This window comes from Callorhinchus milii, unplaced genomic scaffold (assembly GCF_018977255.1).
Source record: "Callorhinchus milii isolate IMCB2004 unplaced genomic scaffold, IMCB_Cmil_1.0 Scaffold4, whole genome shotgun sequence".
Lineage (NCBI taxonomy): Eukaryota > Metazoa > Chordata > Chondrichthyes > Chimaeriformes > Callorhinchidae > Callorhinchus > Callorhinchus milii.
Genome location: NW_024704745.1, coordinates 74,033,853 through 74,047,072, shown reverse-complemented (window position 1 = coordinate 74,047,072; position 13,220 = coordinate 74,033,853). Strand labels below are relative to the sequence as shown.

General features: G+C 41.8%; 1 protein-coding gene across 1 annotated transcript in view; it reads left to right on the top strand.

The window, feature by feature from the left end:
• The window catches only part of foxo1a (forkhead box O1 a), an 80,954-nt gene extending 68,833 nt beyond the window's left edge, over window positions 1-12,121 (top strand). Inside the window, exons 2-3 of the mRNA XM_042334662.1 lie at window positions 2,481-3,838; window positions 8,098-12,121. Coding sequence (XP_042190596.1) covers window positions 2,481-3,827 — 1,347 coding nt within the window. The 3' untranslated portion in view covers window positions 3,828-3,838; window positions 8,098-12,121. The remainder of the gene's footprint in view (window positions 1-2,480; window positions 3,839-8,097) is intronic.
• Window positions 12,122-13,220: the final 1,099 nt, after the last annotated feature.

The window sequence follows — 13,220 nt, the reverse complement described above, 5'->3', positions numbered from 1 at the left end:
ATTGGCTGCCGCGATTCACTCACAAAATACACAGTCACTGCACTTTACAGTGTATTCTGTGAAGCGCTTTGAGACGTCTCGAAGACGTGATAAGGCACTATATCAAATGCAAAGATTATTATTATATTATAATTTCCACCTCGGGATTTATGGCACTCTTAAGTAGATCTACTCTATTTTAGTATTTTCAGAGTGCCAGAATTATGCAAATTTTTAAATACTGCCTTAATTGTGAAGCTTAATTCATTGCTCCCACAAAATACTGTCAAACTACTTTACAGTATGTCCTGTGAAGCGCTTCAAAACGCCTCAATGAAATGATAAGGTGCTATATCAAATGCAAGGATTATGATTATATTGATATTTATTTATGTAAATTCTTTTGACCAGCTTCAAAGTTGAGACTGAATTGCCACAAACTGGACACTGAAAATTAAGTAAATCTAGACCCAGATGGAATTTCAACAACAGCAACAACTTGCATTTATGTAGCCCCCTTCACCTCGGATAGCCCCCCCGGAGCGCTTTCCCCCAGCAGTGGAGCTGCTATTCTAACTCTGATTGGGATCCATAAAATTGAAACGAAGAACAACCTGATTACCCGGAAGGTGGCCACGTTTGTGGTATAGGAGGCAAAGATGCACCTGTGCGGCAAACGTGAAGTCGATGGTGACCTAATATAATCCGGCAGTTGGCCATTTTAACACACAATTTGGCCGGCTAGCTTCAATGCACACCTTTGCAGTAAATGTGTTCTCACTACAATCACGCTATAATAATAATCCTTGCATTTGATATAGCGCTTTTCACGTCTTCTAGACGTGGGCGAACGTGGCAGCCAATTGCGCACAGCAACATCCCACAAACGATCATGGATTGAAACTACCCAATTTATTATTGTTTTGTTTTTTTGGAGGGATTATTATTAGGCGTGTGGAGTAAGGAAACTTGCGCAAGGTTTCGCCCTCTGCCTGGAATTGAACTCAGGTTATAGTCACGGGTTTGCATTATAACAATGCATGTTTATAATTGAGCTGCACTCTAATAACTCTTGACAAGGTATTATGCAAGGCTGTACACCGATTGTGCGCAATTGGCTGCCGCGTTTCACCCACAAAAATATACACTCATTTCGCTTTACAGTATATTCTGTGAAGCTTTTTGAGACGTCTCAATGATGAGATAAGACGCTATACCAAATGCAACAATTATTAGTAGTATTATTATTATTTTATGGTCTCAAGTTGTAAGAACAGCAAAAACAAACTATTCCACAGAACGAAGACTGAATTTAAGGAATTTCCAACTTAAATTTTAAGATAATAATAGAACCACGAGCATTTTACCACAAAGTGTATGATTACAAAGACTGTCTTCTCAAGCAGCTGGAGATTAAAGTTTAAGAGGACTCTAGTTTAACAAGCAAAATGTGATTTTTTTTTCCAAATGTTGTTCGTCTGGATTCCAGACACAAGCAACATGTTGTTAACAACCTATATTTACAGTGGTTGGGGGAGACAGAGGCAGACTGCCAACCTCATTATTCCTCATGTTGAAGCTACACAAGATCTTTGTATAATGCATTCAGGTTTTTATCTTGTCCCAAACTGTCAAAACACGCATCCATTCCACTTTGCAGTGTAGCCTGTGAAGTGCTTTGGGACATTCTTTCGCCCACAAAATGTACAGTCAATTCACTTTACAGAATAATCTGTGAAGTGCTTTGAGACGTCTTGAAGATGTGATAAGGTGCTATATCAAATGTAACTTATTATTATTATTATTATCCTCCTGACCTGAAAGGCACTATACCAAATGCAAGGATTATTTTTTGTATTATTATTTTCACCTTTGTGTCTGTAGTATTTTGCTGTGCTCAAATTGGCTGCTGCGCTCACCTAGAAAATAAACACAGCCACTACACTTCACAGTGAATCTTGTGAAGCGCTTTTGAACTTTCTTCAAAAGTGTAGTAAAAGAGGTGGTAATAATAATAATAAATAATAATAATCCTTGTATTTGATGTAGGACCTTATCACGTTGTTCAGACACTCAAAGCCCTTCCCAAAATATACTATAAAGTGAATTGACTATGTACTTTGCAGGTGAATGTAGGTCTTTAAAACTTCAGAATTAGTTTGGAAAACTCAAGTCTCCAATTCTCCTTTTAATCCACAAGCTGCATTGGAACGAATGTATGGTTTCTTCTATTTGTCAACGACTCCTTAGTGTAATTAGGCTAACAGACTAAATGCTCTGGTCCTCGTCCACCTACGATGGCTGACTGGCTATAAAGAATGAACACATCAGGCTATCCATTATTGTATCTCATTGATCTTAAGGTTAATTTTGGAGGCTGCTATTTTGGTGGAAGTGTTTGAGAAAATTGTGTAGCTGCGGAGTTTTAGCGTACAATTATTTAACTAAAGCAATGAATTGTTGGAGGTGGTTCTGACTGTTTTTTTTGGTTGCTTTTGTAGAATTCAATCCGCCACAATCTCTCGCTTCACAGCAAGTTCATCAGGGTTCAGAACGAGGGAACCGGGAAGAGTTCCTGGTGGATGCTGAATCCCGAAGGCGGGAAGAATGGCAAATCCCCGAGGCGTAGAGCTGCCTCCATGGACAACAACAGTAAGTTTGCTAAGAGCAGAGGGAGAGCTGCTAAGAAGAAGGCAGCCCTGCAGGCAGGCCAGGACGGTAATGCGGACAGTCCCGGTGCACAGTTTTCTAAATGGCCTGGAAGCCCCAACTCCCACAGCAACGATGACTTTGACTCCTGGACCACTTTCAGAACTAGAACTAGCTCAAACGCCAGCACGTTAAGTGGGAGGCTGTCGCCCATTATGCCCGAGCAGGACGACATCGGGGACAGCGAGGTGCATCAGATGTCGCCTTTAGTATACCCCGGGACTTCCAGCAAAATGGGGTCAACGCTGCCGAGTCTCAGCGAGATGACCAGTTCCATGAACAATTCCATGTCTGAAAACGTCATGGAAGATCTGTTGGATAATCTTAACCTCTTGTCCCCAAATTCGTCCATGGTCGCCTCTACCCAGCCTTCATCTGCCTCACTCATGCAGCAAAGCACCGGCTATTCCTTTGCGTCGCAGAACACGTCCATCAGTTCTCAGCCGCCCGACTACAGGAAGTGCCTCTACCCCCAAAGCAGCATGAACACTCTGCAGCAAATTCCTTTGCAAACGCTACAAGAAAACAAGCAGGGCTTTGGACCTATCCACCCGTACACCTGCCCGACAGGACTCCTTAAGGAGCTGCTGACGTCAGACTCTCCGCCGCACAGTGATCTGTTGCCACAAGTGAGCTCCGTGGTGTCACAGGCCACCAGCAGGATGCCCAGCCAAAATATGATGATTGCCACAACTGTGAGGTCCTCGTACCCCAGCCAGCCCCATCACACCAAGATGATGAGCCCTAACAGCCAGCAGCATCCAGGTCACCAGCATTCAGTCGCTCTCAATGGCCGTGCCTTGCCACACGCAGTCAGCATCATGAGTCATCCTGCAAACATCCGGCATCTTGCCATGCCGAAAAGCCAGCTACAAGTCCCCATGCAGATAAGTACAATGGATCAGTACTCTCTTAACAGTGGCTATGGAAGAATGAATTTCTCCGCTGTGAACCAGGAGAAGCTTCCTAGTGATTTGGACGGTGTGCTCATCGAGAGGCTGGACTGTGACATGGATTCCATTATTCGCAATGATCTACTGGACGGTGATGCTCTAGATTTTAACTTTGACTCTGTATTGAATAACCAAAGCTTTTCAAACAGCTCAAAGGCGTCCACACACAGCTGGGTATCTGGCTGAATTACTGACAGGTGGGTATCAAAGACTTTGCACCAAAGCAAGTGGCCTGCATTGGTTTTAATCACAAAGGCGAGATTGGAAGTCTGCAGTGTTTGGTGTGAGCTCAGTGAGATACATGCAAGAGCTGGTAATATGATGTTGAGCAGCTGAGAATCTTAGGGGTGAAGATGCATAGATCTCTAAGGTGGGGGTGCAGGGAGAAAAGAACAACAACAGTTTACTTTTATGTAGAGCCTATCATGAAGGGGGAGTGGGGCGGGGTGTCTCAAAAAGCTAATGCTATCATTTCTATCAGCAGTTGCATTCTTGTAGTAGGTGTCTACCTGCCTTAGCTGGTAGTGCTCTTACATGTGAGTTAGAAGGTTGTGGGTTTAAGCCCCACATCAGGGCATGCGATCGTAGTCTAGGCTGATACTCCAATTCAGTGCCCTTGGGAGAGAGGGGGTTGTCGGAGGTGGCAACCTTCAGACATTTTTGAGGTTCTGTCTCCCTGTTCAGGTGGACATGAAAGAAAAAAGAGATTTTCTTTCAGTGTCCTGGTTAACAATCACCCAGATAAAGGGGTCTGGAGTCCTGTAGCTCAGTGGTTAGAGCACTCGCTTTGCAAGCGAGAGACCTGAGTTCAATTCCGGACAGAGGGCGAAACCTTGGGCAAGTTTCCTTACTCCACACACCTAATAATAATCCCTCCAAAACCAAAAACAATAATAAATTGGTCATTTTCAATCTACGACTGTTTGTGGGACATTGCTGTGCGCAATTGGCTGCCGCGTTCGCCCACAAATATACAGTCAATTCACTTTACAGTATATTCTGTGAAGCGCTTTGGGACGTCCTCCCGACGTGAAAAGCGCTATATCAAATGCAAGGATTATTATTATTATTATAAAATTGGGCATTCACTTTGTGGCTGTTTTTTGTGGGACATCGCTGTGTGCAAATTGACTGCTGAGTTTGCCAACAAATACACAGTCACTGCACTTTACAGTAAATCCTGTGAAGCACTTTGAAACATTTCGACGATATGATAAGGTGGTATGTGGAATCCTGAGGCGTATTGGTTAAAGCACTCGCCTCACAAGCGAGAAGACTTGGGTTTGATTCTCTGACGAAACCTTAGGCAAGTTTCCTTACTCCACACGCCTCTGTTTACCTAGCAATAAGTCAGAACACAGTTGTTAGGCGTTTGGTGGATCACTTTCTGCGGGTAATAATCCCTCCAAAAAAAATGTGGTCACTCAATCCAACAGTTTGTGAGTCACTGCTGTTGCAAAGCACTTTACAATATATTCTGTGAAGTGCTTTGAGTCGTCTCAACGACGTGACAAGGCACTGTATCAAATACAAGGATTATTATTATTATACTGCAGAAATGGTCCACAACTGTACTTGCACAAACACCGACACTAATGCAATGGGCTAAAAATGGTCTCCCACTGTCGTACATTTCTGTGCTTCTGTGTAATCAGCGTGAAATTGAAGTGTGAGAAAAGAGCTGATCATTCTGAGCTCAGTGATGATCAGCTGACTTTGAAGCTTTGCTGAGCTGAAGCTGATTTTGTGATAAATATAACTCCAGGTATCTGGTGTAAGGAGCTGTGCGAACTGGAGAGTCTTTTGTAGTGGCTACTGCTTTCATTCTTGAGGTTTTAGTCTTAAGGTATCAGCTGATGCAAGTACTCAGTGCAAGAGAGAAGCAATAGCATTTCACAAGCCTTAAGAGCATTAGATACAGCACTGTACTGCACCACTGCAAAACTAAAACTGGGTTTTATACTCTTACCACACTAGGATGGAGTTAACTAAACTTTTATTTAGTTATATATTCCCCTCTTTCTCTTCTGTCCCCCCTTCACTTCTTTTCCCCCACAACCTTTCTTTTTGGCCATTATGCACCATTCCATGGATGTATAATAATAATTAACTTGCATTTATATAAAGTGCTCTTCACGTAAACTAATGATAATAATACTTACATTTGATATAGCGCCTTATCATGTCTTCGAGATGTCTCAAATAAAAAGTGAATTGACTGTATATTTGTGGGTGAAATGCGGCAGCCAATTGCACAAAGCAGTATCGCACAAAAAGTCATGGATTGAGTGACCAATTTATTCTGTGGGGTTGGATACCGAGCAGTGGAGAAGGGAGAGGAGTAGAGTGAAGGTGATCATAGACTTGTTCGAAGAGGTAGTTTTTAAGGCAAGATTTAAAGAGAGAGAAAGAGAGAGGTAGGGGACGAAATGGAGGAGTCAAGAGAGAGTGGTCCAGAGGTTAGAGGCTTTTCTTCTGAAAGCTCAGCCATCGATGGTGGTGCAAAGGGGCTGTGTCCGTGGGAGGGGAGAGGGGTAAACAGTAAATCTGAATTGGCCGAGCGGAGGAGTGGGGTAGGAAAAGATCACAGAGAATGGGAAGGTACTAGGACGTGAAGGGTTTTATAGGTGAGGATGAGGACCTCGAGGTTCTGTTGTGAGACAGAATAGCTGAGCGTTCATTTCTCTACTGTGAACCACAGGGACTAAGCATTCTCTGCATGTTTCTCACGTAATCAGAACTGAGAGTAAACTGTGTAGGATTTGGGCAGTGGGAGATGAATTTGCAGCCAGCCCTGCACAGAGCAGAGCACTCACTCACGTAAAGAGTTAAGGAAAGAACTTGCTGATTTAATAGCACTTTATGTGTTGAAGTTTCTCAAAGCATTTCAAACGTAATTATGGTCAAGTGTGTAAAGTGTGTGGTGTTCTTAGGCAAATGTGGCAGCTATTCTACGCAAAGCAAAATAAATTCCTATCTCTTTTGTACTATTGTCATGAAATCCAAGTACCTCGATCATTTTAGGATTATTGCACACAAAGCTGCTCTTACCTGCCTTTTACTTTGTGTGTTAAAAACCATAAATGAGAGGCCATTTTCGTCAGTTTAGTTGGAATATTTCCAGGTTTTAATTCAGTAAATCCAGCAGTGAGGTGTTGCACATTTACATCTGTCTGCCCCAGATGACGTATAGTGCGGTCTACCCAGTTTACTGCATATTAGGGTGTCAGAAGTGACCTCTGAGGCAGAAGGTCGTGAGTTCAAGCCCCAACAACAACAAATTATACTTCTATAGCGCCCTTCACGTCGGAAAGACATCCCAGGGTGGAAGACGTCCCAAGTCGCCCTTTGATATTACAGTCAGTTTGTTACCAATAATGTCCCACAAACAATGTATGACCAATTTTATTTGGGGGATTGTTGGCCAGGACACCGGGAGAAACTCCCTTCTCTTTTCGAATAGTGCTTTGGCATCTACCCGAACAGGCAGACGGGAATGGTTGAATTTCTCTTCCAAAGGAAAGCACATATGACAGTGCAGCACACCCCCAGCACTGTATTGCAGTGTCAACCTAGACTTTGTGAATTCAGTCCCGACGTGGGGCTTGAACCCACAACCTTCTGACTCAGAGACGAGAGTGCTGCCGACTGAGCCAGGCTGATGCAGAGAGCTGTATCTTAAGAAATGTGTAAAAATCACTTCTAAATTAAGGCTGAATTTTGTAAAATTCTGTGCATTCTTTTAAGATGAAATGGTTTTACAAGGCTTTGACAAGTGGCACTTTGGGGCTTGTGTGAGGTAATGGAGGGAGTTTGTTTAACATGGGAAACAACTCATTTTAGAAGTGTTAGTAAGATTAAGACCTGATTGAGGGGTTAATTATAACTGCCTCCAGCTTTTCTCACAACGTTTGCAGGAGCATTGAGTCAGTGTTGGTCCTGTGCTCGATGCTTTGCCAATCATTTTTATAATCTCGGTCACTGGAATTCCTCTTTAAGAATGGCAATTAATTAGTGTCATTGGTGCCTCCTAATTGCAATAGCCACGTTCCTTCTAACTACAAAGGACATTGTTGTTTTTAATCGACTTATTGCAATGTGTGCGCAGCAATGTGAATTCACACTCAGTCCAAAAAAACTGACCAGGAGCCTCCAAGAAAGTGAGGTTCTAAGATTCTTTAGACTAGCCTAAAGGGTTAAACATATGTCTCATCCCCATTATTGCCGGTTGCAGACAGTTTTGTGTGGTTTCAATAAGATTATTTAACTGAATTCGAAGTGACGTTTTTTTTAAAAAAAACTGGCTAGAAGTTTAAGGTCAAATGTGAGGACAGTGTCCCACTCTGCACTAATATAAATACTTGATTCGCTTGCGTTTAGTTTAATCTGCAAAAGTTGAATAGGTTGTTGACGTTTTCTGACTAATGCCCTCCCCCCCTTTTTATTTCCCCTCTAGACGTCTCTGAAAGCACCCAGACTGGATTGAATCGAGAGGGTGGAGGGAGGGGGGAGAAGGAAAGGGGGAAAACAGCCCTAAAGACATCCTTCACCCTCTCGCCGAATCTCTTGATAAATGCTCCTTTTTTTTCCCCTCTTTCATCATACTTGGCAGCAGGGAACATTTTCCTGCACAGGATGTTTGCCCAATGTTTGCAGGTTATGTGCTGCTTCAGATAAGGCCTCTGGAATTTGGAACTGTTTGGCTACAAAGTGCCAAACTCACTACAGAATGTCGTTTCCAAATAGATGTGCACCGTGCGCTTACTTAGCCGATTGTCTATTTTCCTTTTGATCACGAGCGATACATAGGGTGGGTTAGATCTGGCTGTTAACCATTTGGCTGTAACAAAGGTCACCAGTTCCTTGTCCGTCTCCAAACTTTACAGTGGTCGGTTAGGCAAGCTTTGACGCAAACACCACCTTTGCTATTCGGTTTACAAATGCCATCTTGATGCAACAGTGGTGGAGTCTTAACCTTTGATCCGCACAGGCTGATTTGCATTCGAGTGTGGGATCAATATGCAGGCATGTTGGAGCTCGTCGGGGTGAGGTGACACACAGTGGTATTAAAGATCTCCTCCCATTCGCAAAGCTCAGGACATACGGCTTGCTCTCTTGCTCTATTGGCGTTGCTTATTGCAGGGCTTAAAGCACATTTTATTTTAACAGCCCTGAAGGGGCCTTTAACGCCAGAAATGTAAACTATATCCCATCCACGGCCCCCAACCCTCTGCACCCATGTGGCATGCTGCGGTGAGAGAGTGGAATGCTTTGATACGGGTTGTATTCTAAAGGCAGCCTTGAAGTGACTCGAGGCTATAGAGAACACCAGCATCCAATAAGCCGCGATATTTGAACGTGAACCTTTACTACAAGAATATCAGGGATTTTAAAACAAAAGTACTTTCTTTATATTAAATGCCATTTGTCAACCCTTACTTACTCAGGATTCGATCACATTTTTTTTTTGCCCCTTTTAAAAACTCACCAGCATCTGCTGCTTTTAAAAAAAAACACAAATAAAAAATATAGAAAATTTTACAGAAAAGGTTTATTCGAAAAAGAAATGTTGCACAGGAAAGATAATCCCTCCTGCCTCTTGCTGTCCTTGTTTAGTCAATCGTGCAGTGTTAAGTCTGCGATTTGGACTTCATGTGAGTGCCGTTGATTAAACTGTGATTCCTGTCTCTTCAAACAGCTGACGGACAGATGTTGGACAAGACTCAGTTTTGAGACCATTGCACGACTGGGCCAAAATCCTCTCAGTGTCTCTGAGTTCCCTATCGTTCGAGCCACTTAAACCCAATCACTGAGGTCTCATATTTACCCTGTACATATGTCGTAGGACTGGTGGGGAGGAAAAGGGGAGACTGGAAGAGAGCATTGCTGAGGCTTGTGCTGTGTAGATGTTTCCAAGGGACAAAATCCTACATTGCAGCTCTTAAAACGCAGTTAGCAGATGATTGAAACCCGAATTGTTGAGGCCTGAATTAGGCTATGGAGACATCTCTCAGCAATATCTGCGGGTTCCTACTGGCACTTTGGCCATAGAGTTTTATAAAGAATAGACCCAGTATTTTTCACTCTCACATCAGTTTCAGCATTCTTTCCCCCTCCCCACACACACACACACACATACAAATTGCTGAGTTCTTTGGTGTACGTTGGACCAATTGCTGAGAGGAATGAAGGAATAACTGAAGGGGGAGGTATCTTAGCTCACTCTCACACTGTTCCTAGCAGCTGGTTTTCAGCGTAGTGTCATTAGAAGCCTCGGGATAGGTCAATCGCACGGTGCAAGAGACGATTATAATGGTGGGGAGAGGGGAAAGAATTTTGGTTCTTTCGTATATTTAAAAAATGACAAATTCTTAAAAGATGGACTTTCGAATATTTAAAGGAAAACAAACGTCGACAAAGTGCTTCAGTGATTCACGGCCATTGGAACATTTGACCACAGAGACGCCAGAGAAAGCCAAAAGATGGACTCATTCAATGTGTTACAGCTTACCGCTCAATCAGATGGCATTCAGTGTTATAATGGGGTTCTGTTTGATCATAAACTGACATGTTTTGGGATGTAACTTCTTTAGGAATGAAATGTAATGCTGTGCAATTGCATTAGCATCATTCACATGTGAATTTGAACTATTCCTCTCACTCCCCCGCCCTCCACCCCCACCCCGTCCCATTATGTTTAAGATGATGCAAATCATTATAAACATTTTTGTTTTTCTTTCCCTTTGTGAGTTTACAGAAATCGCACTCTTTCTCACACACACACACACCAAAAAAAATCAGGGGCATGGAGCACCTTCAAGATTTTTTTATTAACTGGATTATATAATAAGACTTTTTTTTAATGTAAACTGATAGATTTGTACACCTTCTTAGGTAGGGTGCTATTAAAGTGACTCTCTGTTTTTATGTAAATACGCCAGACCATATAAAATCACAGTTTTCTAAATTTAATGAAAGTTTTGGCTGATGTGGATGTTTTTTTTGAGCAGGGACTAATGTAAAAATTGTAAGGTTCTTATGTTTTTTGGTCTTGACATTTTGTTGAATCTATTTAACAATCCAAATTTCTTATGAATTTTCACTCTTGCTTTTAATGTTAAACTAAATTTAAAGTACCACAAAGTGTTACATACCCTTACGTAAGCGCGTGTACAGTACATTTTTATGCTGCAGCATTTCAATGATAGTTTTAATATAGATTCTCAAGAAAGCTTTAAGTAGAACTACTATAATTGTAAATGATTTGCTTTGTGAAAAACAATGGGCTGATGATCTTACCTATGCATATAAAGTCTTAACTTTGAATTTTGTTTTTTGCAGGTTTGTACTGTTAAAAGTATATTATAATATAGAGATATCCAGATATTTTAAATGTAACAAAGAGGTTTGGTTTTCAAATATATAGCTATATGTAACCATAAGTGGAATATAAAGTTTATCTAGAACTTAGGAATGAAAAAAATCACTCTGCTTTTTGATAAACTGATGCTGTTCTTTTCTCAGTACAACTGATGAGTTTATGTACTGCTTGACATAGGCGGCGGGTGAAAATATTCTTAGGGGGGTAGTGCGAGGGGGGGGCTGAGTAAAATTTAGTTAAAGGATCCTTCCCCTTTTAAGACAGGTGAGCCATTGGCTTGACTGACAGGTCCATTGGCTAATCAGAGGTGAAGATACCCTAATGAGCAAACCCCGTCTCCCCCCCACCCCCCCACGAACTGGAAGGTGGGCGGGCACTGCCGATGAATTGGGAGAGCGACGAGGAGACCCGCAGGTAACACGGGTTGGGGCTGCTCGGAGGACTGGCTGTGGTCCTAGCGGTTCCCCTTCCAGCGCTCTTTAAAGAGTTGAGCTGTAGATAGATTGGAGGGAGGCTGTGCCCCCTCCAGCCCTTGTCACCCGCCACCTATGTTCCTTGATGTAAATGGCGGTTTAGTCAGCAGAGCATCCCTGGGAAGAGGGAATACAATATTGGACCAATAGTTTGTAACCATCGAAAATTAATTGCACTTAAGCTTTTTTAAAAAAAAGTGTTTTTAATAAATGTACTTTTATGAATCAGTAACTATAAAATTTAAAAATACTTACATTTATTAACTTATAATCGATTTTAAAAGATGCGACCGATTTATAAATAAAAGTGTTGCAGCACAAATAGTTTTTTTTAAAAAAGAAAGAAAAATCCAAAATAACTTGCACAAAACTGACCCTTCTTTTGACGGATGTTCCGCAGACCAACAATAACCTGGAATTGGGATGTAAATAGCTCGCTGCAGTTTAAAAAGGCTGTAGGAGTACTTGATCGTTTCACCACTTTATTTCCTTAACAATGCAGTGTGTAACTAAATATATTGTTTCATAGACAAGTGCCTGATAATGTACCTTAAAGACACAAGAACAATCTTTGCTGTTATTGTATGGAGCCATAAGTGTATATAAACTCTCTTACCGAATCCAAATCGTGCTTGTGTTGTCTTGTCCTTTTTTACACGCAAAATAATTATTGGGTTGCAATTGTACTTATACAAAACTCCATTGCTGATATCCTTACCTGCATCCAACATCTCCCAAATCCTTCCCAGGCTCCCCTGTCTCTGAAAAGATCAACCTCAAGATCTACACCTTCACACACAAATCCCTTTATGGTCTTCACACCTCCCTACCTCTCTGACCTGCTTGTATCCCACTTCTTTATCCACCCTTTGCTAGTCTAACAAGTGCTGTGAGACTCTACCCCCGTGAAAGAGCGTTATATAAATGCACGATTTTGTAACTCAGATCCACTGCATCCCCCCACCACCCAAAAAAAAACACTCCATGCCACTATCAGTGGCTAAGACTTCAGCTACTACATCCTTAATCTCTGGAACTCCCTGTCTCAATCCCTCCAATTTACCCCTTTGTGTATATATATTTAAATCACACCTTAAAACCCACCTCTTCGACGGCCCATATAGTCACCTTCTCCCTTGCTCGGTGCCCAACATTGCCATGGTACTCTCTCTGGGCCATTACCGTACGTGAAGGGTGCTATACAAACTCAAGTTGTATTTGCTACCAATACAATTGTACCACTAAAGGTGAATTTAATGCACACATTAAAGGAGAATTGTTGCACACTTCAGTAAAGTGAGGATACTTGTTAGTTGCTGTTAGGCATAGTATCTTAAAAGACCAAATAGTGATATTGCTAAATTATGCCACTCATCTTTAAATAGCTTTCCTAAAGAGGTGTCATATTTTCCTTAACATTTCTATTGTGAGAGGTTCCATGTTTAAATAAAAATAATGCTCACGAGTGAGAAATATACACAAATGAAAGTGACTAGTTATTATCTTGTGTGTACATGTTTGTCATTTACACTATGGACCATGATCTATTCTCTTTATGCCTCCTATTTTATGTATTTTTGAGGACAGATGCAGTTTTGATATACAAGCTGCCTCTTCTCTCTGGAGATTACGGTTTCGTGAAAATTCCCCTTTAAATATGTAAACTGGGGGATAAATCCCATCTGGGTCTGAATTTACCCAATTATTGTAGCATTTCAGAGCATT